General features: G+C 36.7%; 4 protein-coding genes across 4 annotated transcripts; 1 reads left to right on the forward strand and 3 right to left on the reverse strand.

Annotated features, from left to right (window-relative positions):
* Window positions 1-5,167: 5,167 nt before the first annotated feature.
* LOC128858985 (helix-loop-helix protein 1) lies at window positions 5,168-13,658 on the reverse strand. The gene is made up of 2 exons (XM_054095618.1): window positions 13,515-13,658; window positions 5,168-5,753 (listed from the first exon to the last, which is right to left on the reverse strand). The coding sequence occupies exon 2, from the start codon at window positions 5,724-5,726 to the stop codon at window positions 5,262-5,264; it is 465 nt and encodes a 154-aa protein (XP_053951593.1). The 5' UTR covers window positions 5,727-5,753; window positions 13,515-13,658; the 3' UTR covers window positions 5,168-5,261.
* Window positions 13,659-17,607: 3,949 nt separating this feature from the next.
* LOC128858986 (eukaryotic translation initiation factor 3 subunit G-1) lies at window positions 17,608-18,801 on the reverse strand. The gene is made up of 2 exons (XM_054095619.1): window positions 18,690-18,801; window positions 17,608-18,620 (listed from the first exon to the last, which is right to left on the reverse strand). Exon 2 carries the CDS (start codon window positions 18,618-18,620, stop codon window positions 17,811-17,813), a length of 810 nt encoding a protein of 269 aa, XP_053951594.1. The 5' UTR covers window positions 18,690-18,801; the 3' UTR covers window positions 17,608-17,810.
* A 619-nt stretch (window positions 18,802-19,420) lies between these two features.
* On the forward strand, window positions 19,421-20,835 carry LOC128858988 (augmin complex subunit dgt4). Its single transcript, XM_054095622.1, has one exon. The coding sequence runs from the start codon at window positions 19,693-19,695 to the stop codon at window positions 20,296-20,298; it is 606 nt and encodes a 201-aa protein (XP_053951597.1). The 5' UTR covers window positions 19,421-19,692; the 3' UTR covers window positions 20,299-20,835.
* On the reverse strand, window positions 20,280-22,602 carry LOC128858987 (histone acetyltransferase Tip60). Its single transcript, XM_054095621.1, has 6 exons — window positions 22,404-22,602; window positions 22,145-22,271; window positions 21,834-22,081; window positions 21,494-21,775; window positions 20,854-21,425; window positions 20,280-20,793 (listed from the first exon to the last, which is right to left on the reverse strand). The coding sequence occupies exons 1-6, from the start codon at window positions 22,461-22,463 to the stop codon at window positions 20,577-20,579; spliced, it is 1,506 nt and encodes a 501-aa protein (XP_053951596.1). The 5' UTR covers window positions 22,464-22,602; the 3' UTR covers window positions 20,280-20,576.

Below are 22,602 nucleotides of genomic sequence, written 5' to 3' on the forward strand. Positions count from 1 at the left end.
TGTGCACCATCGGGTTCTTCAGCAAAAATTGTGCACTTTGATTATCGCAATGCATGTTCGTAGGTTCATTTACGTATCCGTCATACCCCATTTCACGCAACAACGCTCGAAGAAAAACAACATCTTTTGCGCCTTGACATAGAGCTATATATTTTGCCTCCATTGTACTGAGGGCAACGATCGACTGCTTTTTTGATTCCCAAGAAACCAGACCATCAGACATGAATACTACGTAACCGCTGTATGATTTGCGATCAGATACGTCACCAGCCCAGTCGGAATCTGTGTAGCACACCAAATTTTCGCCTGTAGATAAATAAGTTATTTTCGCTGCTGAACTCTGCTTCAAATATCGTAACACGTGCTTCGCAGCTTTAAAATGTTCTTCATGTGGATGATCATTAAATTGTGATAATTTAGATACAACATGGGCGATATCTGGCCTAGATATTACCGCCAGGTACATCAACCCTCCGATTAAACTTTGGTATCGCATCGCGTCAATATCTTTACACTGCTTCTCACACTTCTTGAGTACCGTGCCATCAACCCAAGGTGTAGTTGCCGATTTGCATGAGTCCATTCCCCATGTTTTAAGAAGTTGATTCACATAATGTTCTTGATGAATTGATATTGCGCCGGTAGATGCATCTCTCTCTATTTCCATACCCAAATAAAACGATACCGGCCCTTTATCTACAGCTTCAACAAACTCATTTAGCTGCTTTAAAATAATTTTCGTCTGCCCTGAATTAGAGCAAGCTAACAGCATATCATCCTCGTACAAACCAATAAGACACATGGAACTATACTCCCTCTTAAAATATACACAACTATCCGCTTGACATCTTTTGAAGCCCATAGTCGTGAGGATTTCGGAGATCTTTTTGTTCCACTCGCGGCCTGCCTGTTTAAGACCGTAGATGGGTTTAATTAATTTGCACACCTTATTGGGGTATCTTGAACTTTCAAACGCTAATGGTTGTACCATGAAGACGTCTTCGTTTAAATCACCATTTAAATAAGCTGATACCACATCGACATGATTAACCACCAGTTGGTACTTCGCTGCTAAAGCCAACAACAATCGAATGGTCGAATGTCGTACAACAGGTGCGTAAGTCTCGGTGTAATCAATGTTGCGCCTTTGGGAGCACCCCTGAGCTACCAATCTCGCTTTGTACTTTTCGATACGACCACATGGTTTTCGCTTCTTGGTGAACACCCACCTACAACCAATGACGTTTTTATGTTTTGGTCGGTCCACCAACACCCACGTATTATTTTTAGTAAGCGAATCGAACTCTATTTGCATAGCTTCCTCCCAATATTCACGTTCTGGCGAAGACAAAGCTTCTTCTACAGTTTCAGGACTCTCAGCAATGTAATTTAAAACCTCTACCTCATTATACCGTCATTTTGGTCTACCAACAGTACCTGTTCGTAATAATTTTGGTCTTCCTCGACCTCTTTTTCGCGTAACTACCGGGTCGTTTTCTTCATCTAAAGAATACCCCTCATTATCATCATCGCCATTGTCTTCGAGTTGCTCTTCAACAACACTTTCATTCTGAATTTCACCGCACTTGCCATCATCCGATGGAGATGACTCTTTTATTTCATGGTAGAAAGGTACTTCTTCACTAACGTCTTCTTGTATTAAAATTGGTTCAAAAGACGTTTCAAAAAATATACAATCACGAGCTATAACAATACTTCGCTTGTTTTGATTATAAAGTCTATAGCCTTTAGCACTTCCCGCATAGCCAAAAAATTTTAGTTTTGTGCCTCTTGTATCGAATTTGCCACCCTTATATGGCCCTTTCTTTAAAGCCACCACGTCACAGCCAAAAATTTTAAAATGTGACACCGAAGGTTTCCTTTTATACCACACTTGATAAGGAGTTAAGTTTTTCAACACTTTAGTTATTGTTCTATTTCTCAAGTACACCGATGTATTAATGGCTTCTCCCCACAAATATTGAGGCAATGTCGAACTTTCGAGTAAACAACGCGCCATTTCCACTAATGTTCTGTTCGCTCTCTCAGCCACGCCATTTTGTTGAGGCGAATAGCTAACTGAAGTTTGGTGAACAATACCCCTTTCACTAAAATACCGCTTAAACATCATATTGGCAAACTCTTTACCATTATCACTTCTCACAGTTTTTATTTTTCGGCCTATCTGTGCCACCGCAGTCACAGCAAAATGTTTAAATGCATCAAAAGCATCAGATTTATTTTTCAAAAAATACACTGTCATATAACGGGAGAAATCATCAATAAATGTAATGAAATATGACGCTCCCCCCAACGATTTAACCCGCATGGGACCACAAAGATCTGTATGAATCAAGTCCAGCACGTTTTCCGATAATACCCTACTATATGCACTGTAAGGCAAGCTACGAATTTTGCAAACAGCACAAGTTACACACTGATAATTATGAACGCCACTTATATTCAAACCTCGTACCAGATTTTTGTTTGACAGAGTTCGCAAATCGTTTATATTTACATGTCCGAATCTTTTATGCCACTTTTCTAACATTTTATTTTCAATTAAGGCATTTAACTTTTCAACCGGTTTTCTAATTGTCATTTTAACAACAAATACACCACCGACTAACTTTGCTTTTAACATGCTTTCTCCTTCTTTTGTTTCCATTAATGCGTAATTTTCCGAAAATTTTATTGAATGACCGTATTCTATGGCTTTGCCAATTGAGAAAAAATTTGATTTTAGTTCTGGAACATACCACACATTATGTAAAATTAAGTTCATAAATTCCGCTTTTAAGCTCACCGTACCTATACCTTTCGCATAAATTGTTTTTCCCGTTGCAAGCACTATTTCTTGCCTTCTGGGCTCAATTGAGTTGAAAAAACTTTGTTTCATACACATGTGCGAACTAGCACCACTGTCCAAAATCCACGTGTCACTATCATTTTTTCGCTCTTCAAACAAACAACATGCCTTTTCATTTCTTTTTTCTTTAGGCATATGTCCCTTTTTGCCACATTTAAAACACACAATTTTTTGTCGACTTTTGGACTTGGCCAAAAACACCTTTTCATCAGCAGTTGAACACTTCATTTTGGCGTATTTCGCTTTCCAAAATTTTTGACACCAACGCATCGAATTTTGGCAAGGTATCCCGGCTTTCAATAGCCACTACAAAACTTTCCATCTCATCAGGGAGACTACAGAGAAGCAAAATTGAGATGAAATCGTCTGGCACCACAATTCCTATTTCTCTAAGATCCTCAACAATTGAACGAAACTCATTTACACGCGCTGCGAACTTGTCTTGCATGGAGATTTTGAAGTGTATTAACTTTTTAAATAGAGCAACCTTACGCGCGGCACTATCTGTGCAATAAATTGAATTTAGGACCCGCCACGCTTCCTTTGAAGTTGCACAACTTTTTACGTGTATTAATTCGCTAGATTTTACGCACAATGTAATTGTTGCCAATGCTTTCTGGTCACTTTTTACCCAGAGAGCCCTTGCAATCTCTTCGTCCGGCTTTTCGCCAACCACATATTCCCACAAATCTAATGTTACCAACAGGCTTTTTACCTGTACCGACCACGTCGCGTAATTGTCCTGGGAAAGTTTTTCAATATTTGTGATTGCACTCATTTTTCCGTATCAACGCGATACCCAAAAAAGAAACAAAATCAATTGCCAACGTGATCTGGGCCCATAACCAATGTAAGGTTATTTTACCTTTATATAACCGAAAAAGAAAACGCACGTTTCCACTGCTCGGTTGCTTTATTTCAACTAACTGTACATATTAAAACTAAGAATAACGGCAGAACCAAAAATATACATGACCAAATGATTTCAACAGTGGAAATTCGAGTCTCACAGATACATTTGAAGATGTACTACTCAACTCAATAACTCATATCCCATCGTTCTTTTCAAATACTCACACAATAATTTTTATATGGTTTTCCATAAACATTTCTTTCTCAAAATAAAAACCATTGTTTTCACCAATATTTTTATTTTTTCAGTTCGACTCTGTAGAGAGATCCTGAGTTAAATCATGATAAATCATCAATAGGACCTGTTTTCGCCCATAATTTGATTATGTTCTAAGAAAAGTGATTGCCTTTTCTTTCGATGGTAGTTGAAAATTAAATTTTGATTCACTTGATAAAGGTCGGAGTGGAAAAAGTTAAGATAAAAAGTAGTTTAAGGTTTTTATTTGTATTTTTTTTTAATGAATTCATTAATTTATACTTGATTCCCAGCACTACTTTGCGTACTTTATAATTTTCTGCATTATTCCTTAGCATTATTTCTTAAAAGCGAAAGCATTACATCGTCCTCAGACATAGTTATTGTTGGTGTAAAAATTCGAATACATTTTGTTGTCGCTCTAATTATGGTGTAAAGTGGCATTCTTTATTGGTATCAAAATTTAGGAGCGGATTTCAACCCCCACCAATGTGACTTTGGCACTTCTCTCCTTTGTACTGCTTTAATAATATTATTTAATAAAGAATAACTTTTAACTAATAGCTCATTTTTTACATTATAATCAGCTCCAATCCAGCTATAATAGGTTGAAAATTAAATCTTCTTGAATACATGTACTTTGGGTATGCATAACCTGCATTTATGTGTTTCTATTCACCTTGATGATAAGGCGTTGGGGTTAACTATCACAATGATAGAGACTCCTCATTTTGTAACAACAAAAAAATCCAAGATTAAAAAACACTGTAGTTAGTAAAATTTCCCACCATTATCCCACTCTTCGCCAATTGGCTTTTTTCTTCGCTCTATTTGCTATTCCAACTGTACAAATATATATTTGTTGTGTTTTTTTGGGGTTCGTAACAGCTATGTATATTAGATAAGTCGCAGGTGGACAATGGCGGCAAGAGCATGAGATAAATGAAAACTGTTGTAGTAGCAGCTGAGACAGAATACTCAGGGCATAACATTGATGTTGCATAAGCTATTGCCGCCTAGCCAAAAACAAAATAAAGGAGAAAATAAGTATAAATTACTTCTGAGTAAAGTAGAGTAATATTTATTATGAAATTCTTAATATATGTATGCAATAAATCAAAGTTATACATATATACATATATGTATATTAATATTATTTAAATATTTAGATAAAATTAAATGGTATCACATTGCAGCTTAAATTATCAAACAAAAATGAAAAAAACAACATTTCAAACCAATCTACGTATAAATTAAAATTTTACATGACAATTGCTACATGTCTCATGGTGTTTCCAGCACATGATTCAAATACGCTATATAACATATAGCTAGTTTGAGAATTTCTATTTTAGACAACTTCTTATCCGGTGGCAAAGTGGGCAGCAGCTTGCGCAACTCAGCGAAACTCACATTGAACGCTTCCACGCGTATACGTTCGCGTGTTGCATGTGCTGTGCGATATTTCAGTGTGGCACGTCGCCGGCGACGACGCTCTTCACGCGTCAAACCTACTAATTCGGAGGGATCCAAGTGCGCTATAGGTGTTGTGCGGCGTCGTGGTGCTGGTGTAGGCGGTGGTGGCGGCGAGGCCTGTGGCATTGTCTCACAAGCCATGCGCGCTTGGAAGCGGCGATCTATGTCCAATACATAATCGTGATTCTCGGCGCTACCGTTAAGATCGTGTAGATAGTAGCGTCCCAAGGAGATGCTTTGTGACGGCACCATATGCGTCATGTCGTACACCATGATGGCTTAGAGGGCGTTGTGTGAATGCTACAAGAAACGAGATAATATTATGATTAAACAGAAAAAAAATCTTTTATAAAAATTGAATGTAGTTTTTTGGCTAAAGTTTTTAACTTTACTGTTATATGTAGATGAGGTGTCACGCCCGTTTAATTTGTGGTTAAGCAACGTGCGTCTTCCCGCCCAGCAGCCACACAGAACGCATGCCGTCGGCAATGAGTTTTGGTGCATTATTTATGCGTCCGTGAATTTGTTTTTGCTGAAGGGGTTACTCTGTTTACCCCCTTACTGTTTACCATTTCATATTTGTCTGCGCTTTGTATGCTTTGTTAACTTCTTTTTGCCTTCACGTGTGTCAACATGCCACCCCTTTCGTTTGCTCCGAGTGCTCGTGCGCTGCTTAAGTACTCTCTAACTAACCGCATTATATTTATTATTGTTATTATTTTTCTGAATTTTATTATTATCGCCACATATTTTCACACCTAGTCAAATAGTAGCGAAAAATGAAAGGATGCGGGAGTGTTGCAGCAGTGGAATGAGTGCAAGTGTGTGAAGATTGGTTTGCAGCACACGTTTCGCAATTTGCAATAAAAATTTAATATTTATTAAATTACAAAGCCCTCTTATGATTGAGATTGGGATAATTTGGAGTTTTTTTGCGAATATCGAAGATATAATAAGAAGTGAGATATCGATAAAAAAGAAAAAAAAAAAAACATGAGACAGAAAGCTGCCACGGAAAACTCATGCTAAGTTGAAGATAAATCGAACGCCGAGATTTTTCGCACTGGATTGGAGAACCTTCAGAAAGGCTTATAGTCTGAGGTTAGCTGTAGGTAACGAAGTGTCTCGTTATTTACACTCTGTCTAATGGAAGCGTTTGACGGCCACTTAGAAGCTATTTGCTCAATTCGATTCTAACAAACTGAAAGAAAAAGAAAAAAAAAAAACATGAAAAAAATGTAAGACAGAAAGCTGCCACGGAAAACTCATGCTAAGTTGAAGATAAATCGAACGCCGAGATTTTTCGCACTGGATTGGAGAACCTTCAGAAAGGCTTATAGTCTGAGGTTAGCTGTAGGTAACGAAGAGTCTCGTTATTTACACTCTGTCTAATGGAAGCGTTTGACGGTCACTTAGAAGCTATTTGCTCAATTCGATTCTAACAAACTGCATTGTGTGGGCTTATAATCCGCCATTGCCGAATAGCTAGTGCGTTACTACCATTCGGAGAACGTGGATTCGAATCTCCGTACAACACCAAAATGAAGAAAAAGTTTTTTTCTAATAGCAGTCGCCCCTCGACAGGCAATGGCAAACCTCCGAGTGTGTTTCTGCCATGAAAAAGCTCCTCATAAAAAATATCTGCCATTCACAGTCGGCTTAAAAGGTCCCTCCATTTGTGGAACTACATCAAAACGCTCGCCAGAAATAGGAAGAGGAGCCCGGCCAAACATCCAAAAAACAATAAGTGTGTAAGCGCCAATTACATATATATATAAATAATATTTATTATGCGCAATATATTCAATAAAATGCATAGTCATCACCATTAGCTATGATGGCTTCACATCTTTGAGTCATATAAAGCGCGATCAGATTAGAGGTACTTTTTCCGTCACCAATGAGGCCCATTTTTGGCTCAACGGCTACATCAATAAGCAAAATAGCCATATTTAGGCTGAAGAGCAACACGAAACCATTCAAGAACAGCCATTACAACCAACACATCCATTGTAAACTACGGTTTGGTGCGACCTATGGGCTGGAGGAATCATCGACCCATATTTCTTCAAAGACGAGGCTGGTGCCAATGTAACAGTAAATGACGAACACTATCGCGTCATGATAAACGACCTTTTGATGCCGGAAATTGAAGCAAGTGCCTCCACAACATTTGGCTCCAACAAGACGGCGCTATTTGTCGTGTAGCCCGTGAAACAATGGATTTACTGCGTCGTCGTTTCGGTGAGCAATTTATCTCTCGTCTCGTATGATATTATACCCTTGGACTTTTGTTTGTGGGGGTATGGAAAGTTCCTCCTCGTATTTGTGGCGTGCATCTTGATGTTGTTCCACAAACGGAGAGGCGTAAAGGTTTAAGCCGACTCCGAGCGGCAGATATTTTTTATGTGAAGCTTTTTCATGGCAAAAATACACCCGGAGGTTTGCTATTGGCTGCCAAGGCCCGACCGTTGTTAGAAACAACTTTTTCTATCATTTCGGTATTTCATGCACGCAGACTCTAACCTCCGCACGTCCGAATGATAGTCACACACCAACCCATTCGGTTAAGACTCTTAGAGTCATACTTTGTGTTAATTTTTGCGCAAGTTTTGGAGGTAATCGGAGTTTGCCTTAATAACTGTTACACCGTCCATATTTATTTTCCTTTGCGTTTTTGCTTAACTATTACCCAAACATTTCCAATATGGTTGGCATCGGGCGACTGTGAAGGCCAATCAAACATTTCAATCCTATTTTTCTCTCTCTACACACCTTCGGCTTCGATGGGCTCGTCGGGCTCGTTGTCCTCTTGTAAAATCCGAGTTTGGCTAGTTCTTCGAAACTTCTTCGTAGCTCACGGTAATTGCGTTGGTCAACATACATAAAGTAGCCGCAAATATGAACCCTAACTGGATGCTTAGCAGTTCGTTGAGGTTGTCTATTATTATTAGGATCGACGTATGCAACTATTTGCCCAAAAGAAGATTCATCCCAGAATATTACGTTTGCCCAATTCGCTTCAGTATTTGCAAGACTGTTTTGATTGGGTGATAATAACAGCAGCGGTTTTTTTTTTAATGTGTTCCGGAATTTGAGGCCTTCTGCCCGTAAACGTCCCCGAATCGTTTCTTTGGATATGTTAACACCACTTTTCCTTAAGGGGGGAACACCACTGTGATTTTTCAAAAAAAAATCGATTTTTTTTTGCATTTTGCATAAAGTAGATATATTTAAAAATATGTAAAAAAAAATGTTAACTTAAAATCTTGAAAATTGACGAAGTTATACCCAATACAATAAGTACAAGGAGTGAGTTACAACGGCCAATGAAAACTTTAAACGCGTTTTTCTCAAAACGACTTTTCTGAACACGGTGGCGTCGATTTCTCGAAGACTTATGGACCGATTTAAACATTTTTTTTTTTTTAATTTTTGTACATGTATTGGCTACAGTCGTACATAGCCATTTTTAATAATTCCAAAAAGTAATATTTTTTCAAGTCTGTCGAAAACAAAAAAGGGTAAAAACACAAACTCATTTTTCAAACCTGCACCATTCTCTCAAAAAAAAAAAAATAAATAAATAAAATAAAAAAAACCGCCACGTACGACGATAGCCATTGATGTAGGTATAGATTAAGAATTTTTTTAGTTTTTGCTTTCAGATGATTTTTTACCGCTGTATCGTGGCCACCAGGGTGCATCAGCTTTTTATGACGTCATTGCATTAATATTAATAACAATTGTAATTTTTAATATTGTTTCATAAAAATTTGTGTCAGTATAGATGAATATATGTTAAATAAATTATAATTTTTCCGATCTTCAAATAATCATCCCTACTTATAAAAAAATATCATGAGAATCTAGGGATGTTAAAAAATAATCGATTTTTGCTTTAATCGATTTTTTTTCTTATTATCGATTTTTTGTAGTCGATTTTATTAAAGGCGAAAATCGATTTTTAATAAATCGATTATATGAATTACACATTTTAAATCGATTTTTGTAAATAGTGCCATCTGTGCGACGGATGATAAAATGGATAAGTAAGCTAACTAATGTGAACAAGTCGATAAAAATCAGTGCCATCTTTACGTACAAATATGTAATGAATTGTGATCCTGCCTTTATTTATTTCTTGGAAGCTTTGAAGTGTCGAAATAAATATTGGTTTAACCATAAAAATGTCTTCCGCTGCTAAAACACCCAGAAGCTGCTGGCGCAAGTATTTTACAATAAGGAAGGAAAATGCAACCGCAAAATGTAAATACTGCCCAAAAGAGTTAAAAACATGCAATAACACTACAAACTTGAAACAGCACATGGAAAGAAAACATTCTGATGTCTTACAAGCTGACGAGGTAAAACTCATTATTTGATGTAATAGTTATTATTTAAAATATTTTAAATTATATTTTGTTTTTATTTTTATCACCGCAGAATTCACATGAAGTTGATGTCCAGGATACTACCAATTTGAGGCATAATGATTCATTGGTGCATTCGCCATTGACAGACACTGAGGCTTCGTCGTTAACTCCAAAACGGGCTAGATCAACTATCGGAGCGGCTTTTTCAAGAATTTCAGCATATGCCTCAGATGGAGAAAAAAATAAACAAATAACAAACAGCATCGCAGAAATGATATGCCGGGACAGTCTTCCTTACAATATGGTGGAAGGAACAGGATTCAAAAAGCTAATGAAAACTATCGTTCCTTTGTACAAGGTTCCATGTCGTAAAACTATCACAGATCTCATTGATACTAAATATGACGAAAAAAAGACCCTTATTAAACAAAAATTACGGTCTGTTAAAAACGTCTATCTTACAATAGATGAATGGAAGGATATGCAGTTAAGAAGTTTTTTAGGCGTGACTGTTCACTTTATAGAAAATTTTGAAATGAAATCGGTGAATATCGCATGTGAACCGCTTCATGACAATCATACAGGCGAATATTTATCGGAGATGGTTCTTAATGTTTGTGAAGATTGGGGTTTGTCGCATGACAAAATTGTGAGTGTTACTACAGACAATGGCGCTAACATGGTTAAAGCTATTGAGATTACTTTCGGCAGAGCAAAACATATTCGATGCCTAGCACATACGTTGAATCTAGTAGTTGAAAATTCTGTGAGTTCCTCTGATGTTAAACTTTTTTTGGATAAAGTACGAAAAATCGTAACTTGGTTCCACCAAAGTGGTGTAGGCGCTGAAGAATTGCGACAGATGCAAATGCAGGAAAGCGTTGTTGAAGGAAAATTGAAGCATTTGGTCGGAGATGTGTCTACAAGATGGAACTCACAATTATTTATGATTGAACGTTTTGTGTTAATGAGCAGCACAATTGGATCTATTTTAATAAACCATCCGAATGCCCCCCAAATGCTTCAAGCAAACGAAATCGTTGTGCTCAAAGAAATTGGAAAAGTTTTAAAGCCTTTTCACAATGTTACCGAAGAAATGAGCGCTGAAAAATATGTGACAGCTAGTAAAGCTATACCTATTATCAAGTGCTTGAGAACTTTGTTAGACGCTATACCGATAACCAGTGATTTGGCCAATCAATTCAAATATTCATTGCAAACAGAACTAAAAAAAAGATTTGAAAACATACAGAAAGTTCACCTTTTCTCAGTCGCAACGTTTTTGGATCCTAGATTCAAAAAAATTCATTTAGATGAGCCATTATCTTTGTCAAAAACAATTAATTATACCAACCGATGCCTAAGTTTAAATACTAGGAATGATGATACTATACTGGTGACCGATTTTGAATCATCTGTTTCATCACAAGTTGTCAGCGACGATCAAGATATATGGCAGGTACACCATAACAAAATAATGGCTGCTAATACGTCAATGACAAAAAATACAGAGATAGATTTATATATCGCAGCGCCATTATCAAATCTTAAAGTAGACCCTCTCGATGTATGGAGAAGTTCTGAGGGAACTTTTCCAAAATTAACAGACTTAGCTTTGAAACACCTCTCAGTGATGGCCACTTCTGCACCAGCTGAAAGATTATTTTCGAAGGCTGGGAATATTGTCAGAAAAACTCGAAACCGTATTTTAGGAAAGCGACTACCAAAACTATTATTTTTAAACTCTTTGACTGAAGATTTATGGCAATAATTTTTTAAGTTTCTGATAAATTTTGATTTGAGGTTTGGAGGAAGCTTCCTTTTCTTTTTTAATGTTCATACCCAACAATTCTCGTTATATTTAATACTTAAATTAATCGTTTAATTTTATTTTGATTCTAGTCGAATGTTAATTGATACAAAACATTTGTGGCAATTATTTAATTGAATTTTTTTATTACTTAAACTAAAAGCTTGAAGATAGCTTTCTTTTATTTTCTTAGTTTTGTTTGTTATATTGCTATATTTTGTACTCTTATAGTTTTGTATTATTTTTACTGCAATAAAATATTTAAGAGTACTAAAAAATGTATATATGTATCATTAATTTGAATATGTATTTATAATCTTAAAGTCGTCCTTTTAGATATTTTTTCATACTTATATATCAAATATGCATTTTTCGTATTAAAAAATCGAAATATCCACAAAAATCGATTATTCCCTCAAAAATCGATTTTTTATAAATCGATTTATCTTGAAACGAAAAAAATCGATTATTAAATGATCGATTTTTTCGACTCGAGGTCACATCCCTATGAGAATCACTTAATTTTCACGCGTTCACAGTGGTGTTCCCCCTTAAAACTGTTTCAGCTTCACGTAGCGATAGGTTCTACTTTGTCACAAACAAATCAATGATCTTCTGATCTTGTTTTGGAGAAATGTTTTTGGTTTTTTGTGGCCTGTGATGTGCCACTTATCGTTTGAAATAAGTTGGAAAATAAAAAAAAAAAACAATCGAAAATCAAATAATCAACCGAAATCGAGATTTTAATCATTCAGAGATTCTGTTTTAAGAGTTGAAGCAGTAAATCGAAGTTGCCATTTTGTATAATAATTCGGTGCTTATGAAAAGGTACTGAAAAACAAGATTGACACAATGAATACATCCTTATTTGGCTTCGGCCCCCCTCTAATTTGTTGTTGGTTTTTTATTGGGAGATTTTTCATGGCAGAAATACCGAGTGTATCGATGTCTGCTGAGGAGCGACGGCTATTAGAAAAAAAAGTTTCCTATGATTTGATGTTTCATGTGTTCTACAATTGGTTTCGAACCCGGGCCCTATTGGATGGTAGTATCGGCTATGAAAGTAATTTTTATGAAATAATATTCATGTTTAATGAAAAGAGCAGACCAAAAGTCATTAAAAAATATTCATGCGACTTTTATTTATAGCGAAACTAAATTAAATTCTAGTCGGTATAAGGAATAAGTAAAATAAGTGGAGTTTGAATAGAGACAAAACACTTTTTACTTTTAAATCCAAACGCACTCTCAATTTCTTTGTAACGTACCAAATCAGAGCAACACTCAAGATTTGCCTTTTTTCACGGCAAATTTCACGATCCACTCTGCGTGCTTTGGAGCTAAACTCGAATCAATAAACGAGAATGCGATATTGAATGTTCCTGCGCCCCATACGGACTTTATGTTGACAGAAAAATCCGAAAGATTGTGTCTGCCAAGCTTCAATCTTTTCAGAAGCGGTTTTTCACATTTTCTTTCATACAAAGCATATTTCGGAAGTCTTTCTGACGTTTATATATAGCATTTTTCAAAAAAAAAATATGTTTTTAGATTAAAGGAACCGCCCCAAAATATTTAGAGAAACTAATAAGAAATATTTTTTTTAACGTGTTGGAAAATAAGTAGTTTTTCATCTTCGATTTCGATAAGAATCGACCATCAAATAAAGTAACCTCACAAACAAAAAAAAGCTAAATTAAAATTTCTGTAAGTTCTACACTTAATGTAGAAATTGTAATTTCTGCACTTTCCACGCATTGAATACCATTTTTTTTATACATTTCACTCTAACATAGTTCTTTTATAAATTTGTTTATGCAACAGCAAGCACATAAATTGATACTAAATATTAGATATTTTCCCATTTTTGCTTACTTCTTAAATACAAAAATTTGTTCTTTACTTTTAAATAATCAATTTAATTTTTTTATTTTTAATTGGTCAGTCAGTGCTGAATATCTTTTAATTCACTTGCAAATTATCCGCCTCGCTAGGCGCTTCATGAGTTTTACGTGTATTCGCGACGAAATCGAAATGCTTCATATTCTTGCTCATACAGCATCTTTTTATATCAAACATCTGCACTCACCCCTAAAACGGGCAGTTCATGTTGTTGTTCTAAATGTATAGAAAGTGGGGAGTTTTTCTATGTATGCAGCATTATTGCAACCAATGAGCGACAGCTGTGAAGCACATCCACAATTTCCTAAGGATGCTGTTTATAATCGAACAGTGAGCAAATGGTAAGAGAAAATAAAATGGCGTTCATGGTTACACCTTCTTCGATTACCACAAATCTTTTAATCTAAATTTATTGATTAAATGTTGGTATTGGTAAATGTTGCAATTTCACTTTTCTACAAATTATTATTTTTAGTTTGTCAAGTTATCAAAATTTAGTTACTTTTATACAAATAATATGTAAGTGTGTCAATATAAAATATAATAGATTATTTAAATATTTATTAATGTTAAAATATTTACAGTTTACTGTGAAACATGAAACTAAACTCAATTTTGGATTGCATTAAAATCAAGATTTTATTTGATCCAAAATTTTCGAGATTGTTTTAGTTAAAAATTTGCATAAATCCAGACATAGTATATTTTTCACGTAATATACTACATAGGTAAATAAAAGAAAATGAGCAACAAAATAAATTTTTGAAAGTCGAAAAAAATTTCAAATTCAAATGAAAAAAGTTTATATATATATATAATTGGCGCGCACACCCTTTTTGGGTGTTTTGCCGAGCTCCTCCTCCTATTTGTGGTGTGCGTCTTGATGTTGTTCCACAAAAGGAGGGACCTACAGTTTCAAGCCGACTCAGAACGGCAAATATTTTTTATGAGGAGCTTTTTCATGGCAGAAATACATTCGGAGGTTTGCCATTGCCTGCCGAGGCGCGACCGCTATTAGAAAAATGTTTTTATTAATTTTAGTTTCACCGAGATTCGAACCAACGTTATATCTGTGAATTCCGAATGGTAATCACGCACCAACCCATTCGGCTACGGCGGCTGCCTGAAAAAAGTTTGTAATCCCAAAATAAAAAATTACATAACATAGCAACATAGGATTCAAGAAGAAACAGCCTATTCGGCAAAACCAAAAGATATTTCTTTTTTGGTGACCGCTACGAGTTTTTGACGCTCGACAAAATTGGAGCTTGTATCGTTCTGGCACTGCCGAAACGCAAGACTGGAACCAGATGTGTCAAAAAAAAAAAAAAAACACACACACATCTCGGGTCGATAACTCATGGTTAAGGGCAAACGAAATTAAACTTATCGAGTGGCCGGCCCAAAGTCCCGAATTAAATCCCATAAAAAATCTATGGGGGAACAAAAAACAGGTAGTAGCAGGAAAGAAGCTGATACAGAAAAGCGAACTGTGGGAGATTATTCAACAGGACTGACAGTGTTGCGCTTGGATTCTGTTCATTACTCATTATTCACATTTTTAACCGGCATAAGCTTATAGTATTTTTATTTGATGAAGTAAATGAAATAGAGTTAATAAAAGTCATCAAAAAATATGAAAATGATAATATAATAAATTAGTATATAAGTGATGGAATACAATTTTATTCCTTCTAACTTCTTCTTCTTCTTAATTGGCGCGATAACCGCTTACGCGATTTTGTCCGAGTTTAACAAAGCGCGCCAGTCGTTTCTTTCTCGTGCTAACCGGCGCCAGTTGGACACACCAAGGGAAGCCAAGTCCTTCTCCACCTGATCTTTCCAACGCAGAGGAGGCCGCCCTCTTCCTCTGCTACCACCAGCTGGTACCGCATCGAATACTTTCAAAGTCGGAGCGTTTGTATCCATTCGGACATGACCCAGCCAACGTAGCCGCTGGATCTTTATTCGCTGCGCTATGTCTATGCCCTCGTAAAGCTCATACAGCTCATCGTTCCATCGCCTGTGATATTCGCCGTTGCCAACGTGCAAAGATCCAAAAATCTTAAGCAGAATCTTCCTGGCAAACACTCCAAGCGTCGCCTCATCGGATCTTGTCATCGTCCACGCTTCTGCGCCATACGTTAGGACGGGCATGATGAGAGTCTTGTATAGTGTTAGTTTTGTTCGTCGAGAGAGGACTTTGCTACTCAATTGCCTACTTAGTCCAAAGTAGCACTTGTTGGCAAGAGAGATTCTACGTTGGCTGACATTGTTATCGGTGTTAATGCTGGTTCCTAAGTATACGAACACAACCTCGAAATCATAGCTGTCAACAGTGACGTGGATGCCGATACGCGAGTGCGCCGACTGTTTGTTTGATGACAGGAGCTACTTCGTTTTATCCTCGTTCACCACCCTACCCATTCGCTTTGCATCTTTATCCAGTTTGGAGAAGGCAGAACTAACAGCGCGGTTGTTAAGGCCGATGATGCCGATATCATCTTCTTCTTAACTATACACTTATAAGTTGATCTATCAGTTTGTATATGACTTTAGGACTCAGTTTTTCAATGCCGCTCCAGTAAATGTGAGGCCGATATCTTTGACCTTAATGAGTTCACTTAAGGTTCGCGCAATGGGTGCACTCATGGCATAATTGAATTTTTTCAATTGCACATGACATATAAAATGAAGTATATTCTATTTTATTTATTTTTATTTGTTTTTCATTTAATTTAACTAGTTTTTTTTTTTTTAATTTTATTATTATTTCAATTTAATCCATTTTATTTTAAGTTAAGTTAATTTTCAATGAATAATTGGCTTCTTTTATTTTATTTTATTTTTATATTTTGTTTTATTCCAGTTCACGTCATTTAAAGCTTTTTTTTATTAAATTGAAACATTTAACAAAACATTCGCTCTTTTTATAAATCGATAACCGGAAGTATGCTTAATCGATAAATATATCAGCATTTCTCCCATGAGTCGTTGTAATATTGTTGTTCTTCAACTAAAGCATCACTGTTTCAATTTAAATCACAAGAAACATAGTATTAAATAAATACTGTAAAAATTTAAAGAAAAAAGTAGAAAAACTCGGCGTACTACAAAAAAGGCATATAATAAAACTGAACCATTGCTTACAGTCAGGCCGCCATCAAATTGCAATTTGGAACACAAATTTGCGGGTAAAATATATCGTCGCAACAATCAATTTCATTGATGGGGTCTTCTTGTGGGCGAGAAACAAAACTGGTGAGAAATTATGCCATCTTGCAGAGGCATATACTTTTGTACAATTTCGTCCTACATTGAAACGCTTTTTTAGTATACCTCGCCTTGTGCTAGTGCAGAGTGATGAATTAAATGCCTACAGCGAAGTGATCCTTTTGATGCATTCGCAAAAATATGATGAGGCGAATAGGAGACGTGATTAATTTACTTTCATCTCTGCGTGTCACACTATTGGAACCGGAATGCAACTCCAGAAATTGCCTTATGTTGGTGGAAGTTAATACATGGACGAAAGTTCGAGTTAGGGAAAAAATAAAGGAGAAAATTGGAGCAATGCGGTATTGCAAGATAATTTATTTTATTGGCGGCTACTTTAAGAAATGTGGATAAAATTGATTTAATTTAATGGAAAGAAAAGTAGGTAAAAAAAACTAATTGAAAAAAAAAGTAAAAAATTAGAAGCAAGTGCATTTTTTTATTGCTTTCAAAAAGTACGAACAGGTTCACCATTGTCTGCCGAGGGACGACCGCTATTGGAACACAGTTTTGATGTCTCATGCCCGGACATACGATCCTGGACACTTCCGAGTGGTAGTCCCGCACCAACTTCACTGACAACGGTACGAAGTCAAATTAGCGCGGTTGTATTCAATTTTTGTCTATTAGTGCTCGAATATAAAATGGGTAATGAAATCACGTCTACCCAACGGCGCAGCATATAGTTCTCTTATCGTGCTCAATATTTGGCTGATATATTACGAATTGCTGGTTTGCACTCGCCTTTCAGAAATAGTAAATCTCTTAAGATTAACAAATAGTTGTCAAGTCTAGTTTTATACCTATAATTTGATTATTTATTTGATAATTCATTATGCCTTTGCAATTAGTATCCCTTACTGTAAGACAGTGAATGAAATTCTAAATATACTCGTATATGAGAAAATTTTCTTTTCATAATATAAAACTATTTTAATGTTGTTTCTGCTGTTGCTGTTCTCTGGCTAACTTAGCATCCTTTGTCATTATCGATCAGTTGGTCTGTGGCTTCGACCATTCCACATTTAAAATCAAGTGATCATAACCATGTCCATTGAGAATTTCAATAGCAGCAGCGGCATCCTTGCGTTGTTTGAAATGTACATAAGCAAAACCTTTGCACAGCCCAGTGTTCTTGTCACGCGCCAAATACATTTTGCTATGCTGACCAATTTTCTTTACCAATTCATCCAGATCGGCCTCTGTCATCGACTCAGACAAATTGGAAATACGGATAGCGGCGGTATCATCACGTCCACGCATGCCTAATCCACCTTTCTGACTGTCCTTAAGGAAGGGTGGCACATACTTTCCAGATTTGGGCGCTTCGACCGCTGCTGTCGCAGCAGCTGCAGCCTTCTTCTCCATTAAATTCGTATCCATAGCTGTGCCTTTGTACGGACAATTCACGGACCAATGCTCACCATTACAAATACGACATTTGGCAATGTTCTTTGAGGGATCAAGTAGTTGATCATTGGCCTTCTCTTCTTCTTTGGAGTTGAGAAATTGCATGAATATTTCTTCAGACACCATAGTTGTTTGTGAATTTGGGCCGGGTTTGTCGTTCTTTGAATCACCAAATTTCGCCCAAGTGCGCCGTTTAGCAACAGTTTTTGGCACAACTTGCTTGGAAATTTTATAAGTGCGCACAACTTTTACCTTTTTGTCATCTTTATTGTACTTATATTCTGTGACGTATTTGTAGCCGTTTTCAACGGTCTCAGTGGTAGGAGGCAGACCGCCATAGTCGAGCTCGACCTCATCGGCCCAAGAAGATTTAATTGTGTCAACTCCGGGCATCTAAATACACAAAAGTTTCAATTATTGGTTGATAATTGTGGAAAACTACAATCTAGTTAATGATTTCACCTTTTGTGCGGATAATTAAGCAGAAAAAATTGAGAATACACACGCCACGAGTTAAACAGCGAAAATTTTGTGAAAAAGGAACGTCAACAGAAATTGACAAATTCAACTGTCAAAGTTACTTGATGGGAAGTGTAAGGAAATAATGTTGTTAAGGGTTGCATTAGGTGACATTTTTGAGTCTGATGTCAATAGAGAATCAAGATTTTCTAATATGATTAAAATAGTATATTTTCTTGAAAAAAATTAAGTAACATTTATATGCCGACATTACGAAAATACTATCGTATACCTGCAAAATTTATGTGAGAACAGAATAAGATTAAACACTTCCGAAATTATATATTTAATATCAAGAATGATAGAGAAGAAGATTGCGCCTTCCGAATTCGCCGTGTCGTAAGAGTTCATCAATGTACAAACAAAAGGAAGGAATTACTTGTTTGCGAAGAAGAAGAGTAGTCGAAAGGAATGGAAACAGCCAACACATACTTTCTAGCCACGGCGTCTTCCGCATAAAAATGCAAAAAACTGCATTTGGATGCTTTATATTCATTTGTGCTTTCACAATTTTACACACGGTACTTCGTTTTCATTAGTTTGTTCCGTTTAAATCTAACAAATCACAATATTACTAAGTTATTCACTGAATTTTTACAAGTTTCTCTTACCTTTTGTTTGTTTTGCATTGGAAAGTGAGCTGACGTCAGAATTCTCAAAGTCGCCAGAAAAAGTAGCTGTTTTGTTAAAGCGCCATTTCACCTTGTTGGGAAAGGAGCTAACGTCAGACTTGTCAAAATAGCGAAAAATAATGGAACTGTTTTGTTAGAGCGCCACCCAAGGTATTCAATTCGTCTTGGTAATTTCCCGTTCTTCGGTGTTTAAAATAAATAAGCCGTTTTCGGCCAGGCGCCACTTTTAGTTGCTGTCACCGTGTTAGTTAAATTGAAACGTTTTGCCGCCAATTGATTTTAGATTAAAATTTCTTTATTTCACATTTTTCAAAATGTCCGGCACAAGTGCGACACCAACATCCGCCAGCAGTGCGGCCTCCGTTTCACCTAGCGCCGACAATACTGGAATGGAGGATATCCAGTATTTGCTCTACTTGGAGACTTTACGTCGGTTTCGTGACGATGAGACCAATATTAAACGCCAAGTGGACGAAAAAACTCGACAGTATTTGGAAGTTAAGGAAAATTATTTACAATTATATGCCAAGTATGTGAAGCTAACGACTTTGGCTGCTACACGTTGTGCGTTGTTAACCGATAATCCCTTACCGATTGCAACAGTTACAGCCGCGAATAACGAAATCGATGCTGCGGCACGTAAACTAGCCTCTGGTGATATGATGGAGCCAATCAATGAAGTAGACGTTGTACAATGCAGGGATAAATTGAGCGCTTGCAAAACACATGAGAAACTAAAGCAATTGAAACGAGAATTGGCTGAGAGCAAAACCACTGTGCGTGCCATACAAACGTCTGCCGAAACTGTGGATGCCACTATTGAGACGGCAACGCTGCAAAGCCTAGACAACTTTGTAGGGGAAGTTGGTGAAAACAGGCTAAAGAAAACACCATTGCGAAATTTATTTACGAATAAGTAATTTATTGGCTTCACTTTATTAATTGCGTGCTGATTTGCATTGTATGATTAACTGATTGATGGAAAGATGGCATACTAAACGTGCGCATTTCAAACATAGTTTCTAGCATTTTCAGCGGTGGAGCGGAAAAGAGAGAATAAATAAAGGCGGGGAAAATCATCATATAATGTGGTATTAGGGCAACTAAGGGGTATAAGGCTAGGTACTTTCTGTTTTAAATATCTATATCTTAATACTTGTAATAAAAAATTTTTCACTTAAAATATAAGAGCTTAGATTTACCACTTGGAGCGCTTAGACCAATCTTTGGGCGTCCAGTGTAGACATTTGGAATCGATGCGAATTTTACGTTTGTCCATTGCTTTTTTGTGTTGATCAATTATGTCTCGACTGATGCAAACTATATACTGGCCTTTGTAATAGTTGATAAGATTCAAATTTTGTAATGTTGATATAACATCCTCTTTCTTGATGGAAGTGCATTCACAGATATCACTAAAGTATGTAGAAATATAAAATTAAAAATTTAACAATAAATTAACGATATTTTCATACTTGATTGTAATGGTTGGTTTCTCGCCATCGCTGGTTGGCTTTTGGCTTATGAAAATCTCCAAAATTGTTTGCGCCCAATAGGAACGATACGAAAGTAAGCCCAAATCTGACAGGGGTTTTTCTGGCGAACCAGTTTTCCCTTCAAACTTGGAAAGCTCATAGCTGAATTCAATTAATAGTTTGCCGTAACCTTTACGCTGATACGGAGGCATTGTAAGTATACAAGCAACATTGTAGTCCTCTGTGCTCTCTTTCTCCTTTGAAAAATAGCCGACTATGTGGAAGCCACGCGAATCGAATTCAGTCATAACATAAAACAGAAAAGGGTCGGTGTCGTAATAAAGTGTTTTGTGATCCAGAAAGAGTTTGGCCAGTAGACATAAATTTTGGGCGTAGACTTTATTTTTACGTCCGTCAATTTCGAAAAAAGAAATCGTGTGTTTACGATAGATCTCATTGCCAGGCGGATGCCTAAGATTGCATTTCGCTAAATGGCGTTCAAGACATTTCCGACTTTTACGGTACTTTAGGCAGAACTCACATATGTAAATACACGGCATTTGGCATAATTCCTTTTTAGTAAATGATATTGATTTAGTGATTTGATATTTTTATACAAACATTTACAACACTTAACTACCTGTGGATACGGTGAGAAATACCAGGGTTTTATTCGGTGTTTGCCCAATTCGATCATTTCAACATTTTTCATGCGCGTCACTACATCATCCTGATGTATAACCATGCTGCCCGATTGGCGGGGTGTCGCATTTTTGCCATCTTGTGAAGCTTCCTCAGACACAGACACCGGCACTGGGGTGGTGGGTATAACAACAATAGGTGCGGGCGTTGGCGCGGGTGTTATAATAGGTGGCGGTATTTCAGGCACTACGGCAACTGGTGGCGCTGGTACAGAATTTAGCTGAAAAGTTAAACCGTTTGTTGAAACCAAATACTTGAAATAAGTTTATTATGCATACCTTCCTTTTGCGGTTAATTTTCTTCTGTAACGCTGCGGCTAACACAGCATTCCCATTTACCATTTCATTGCTAGCAGCTGGTTGCGGGGATGTGGGTCTTGAAACGCTGCCTGGAAGTGATGAGTGGTGTTTCTTTGGTGTAGTTACCCCTGTGCTGGCACCTGTTTGAGTACCATCGCGTCGTGGGAATTGTACCTTGCGTGTGTCTACGTCCTCTTCGGTAACCCATTCGTCAAGCCGTTTATTAACTAGAATTCATAGCGCATTTTAATAACAATAAAATTCTACCAGATATTAAGCTATATTCTTACAATCAACATAGTGCACATAGAACTGTCTTTTGCCGTCAAGATCCTTAATGCTTACAACTTCTGCAAGTGGCCAGTCTTCAGTTTTGTGCATACGCACTGGTAGTCTGCAGCCTTCCGTGAGCGCACCCTAATTGATATATAACATTAATAAGAATGTTCCTGTTAGAGTATTGTTTACAAACAAATGCACTGGTGTAGTGGTTACTATTTACCGTGCAATATGGGCAAAATTTATATGTGCGACACTGTAATCACTTACCGTAGACTCACAAATCGATGAGACATCTTCGTCAAACTCAATTTTTTGTGTTATTTTCATATTTCACGAGTTGGGATATTTAATACTACAAAAGAATTTTCAGAACCAATCATTTACAAACTGGTTGCAGTATTTAGAATGCTTCTTATTTTTTAACCGTCCATTCACAATGGCGAACGAAACAGCTGTGCGATACTGG

Source organism: Anastrepha ludens, chromosome 3 (genome assembly GCF_028408465.1).
Source record: "Anastrepha ludens isolate Willacy chromosome 3, idAnaLude1.1, whole genome shotgun sequence".
Lineage (NCBI taxonomy): Eukaryota > Metazoa > Arthropoda > Insecta > Diptera > Tephritidae > Anastrepha > Anastrepha ludens.

Coding starts and splice junctions, on each gene's coding strand:
- LOC128858987 (XM_054095621.1), bottom strand. CDS start 22,463: ATGAAAATAACACAAAAAATTGAGTTTGACGAAGATGTCTCATCGATT. Junction 22,082..22,144: donor CTATGTGCACTATGTTGATT/GTAAGAATATAG, acceptor TATGAATTCTAG/TTAATAAACGGCTTGACGAA. Junction 21,776..21,833: donor AAATTAACCGCAAAAGGAAG/GTATGCATAATA, acceptor TTAACTTTTCAG/CTAAATTCTGTACCAGCGCC.
- LOC128858986 (XM_054095619.1), bottom strand. CDS start 18,620: ATGCCCGGAGTTGACACAATTAAATCTTCTTGGGCCGATGAGGTCGAG.
- LOC128858988 (XM_054095622.1), top strand. CDS start 19,693: ATGTCCGGCACAAGTGCGACACCAACATCCGCCAGCAGTGCGGCCTCC.
- LOC128858985 (XM_054095618.1), bottom strand. CDS start 5,726: ATGGTGTACGACATGACGCATATGGTGCCGTCACAAAGCATCTCCTTG.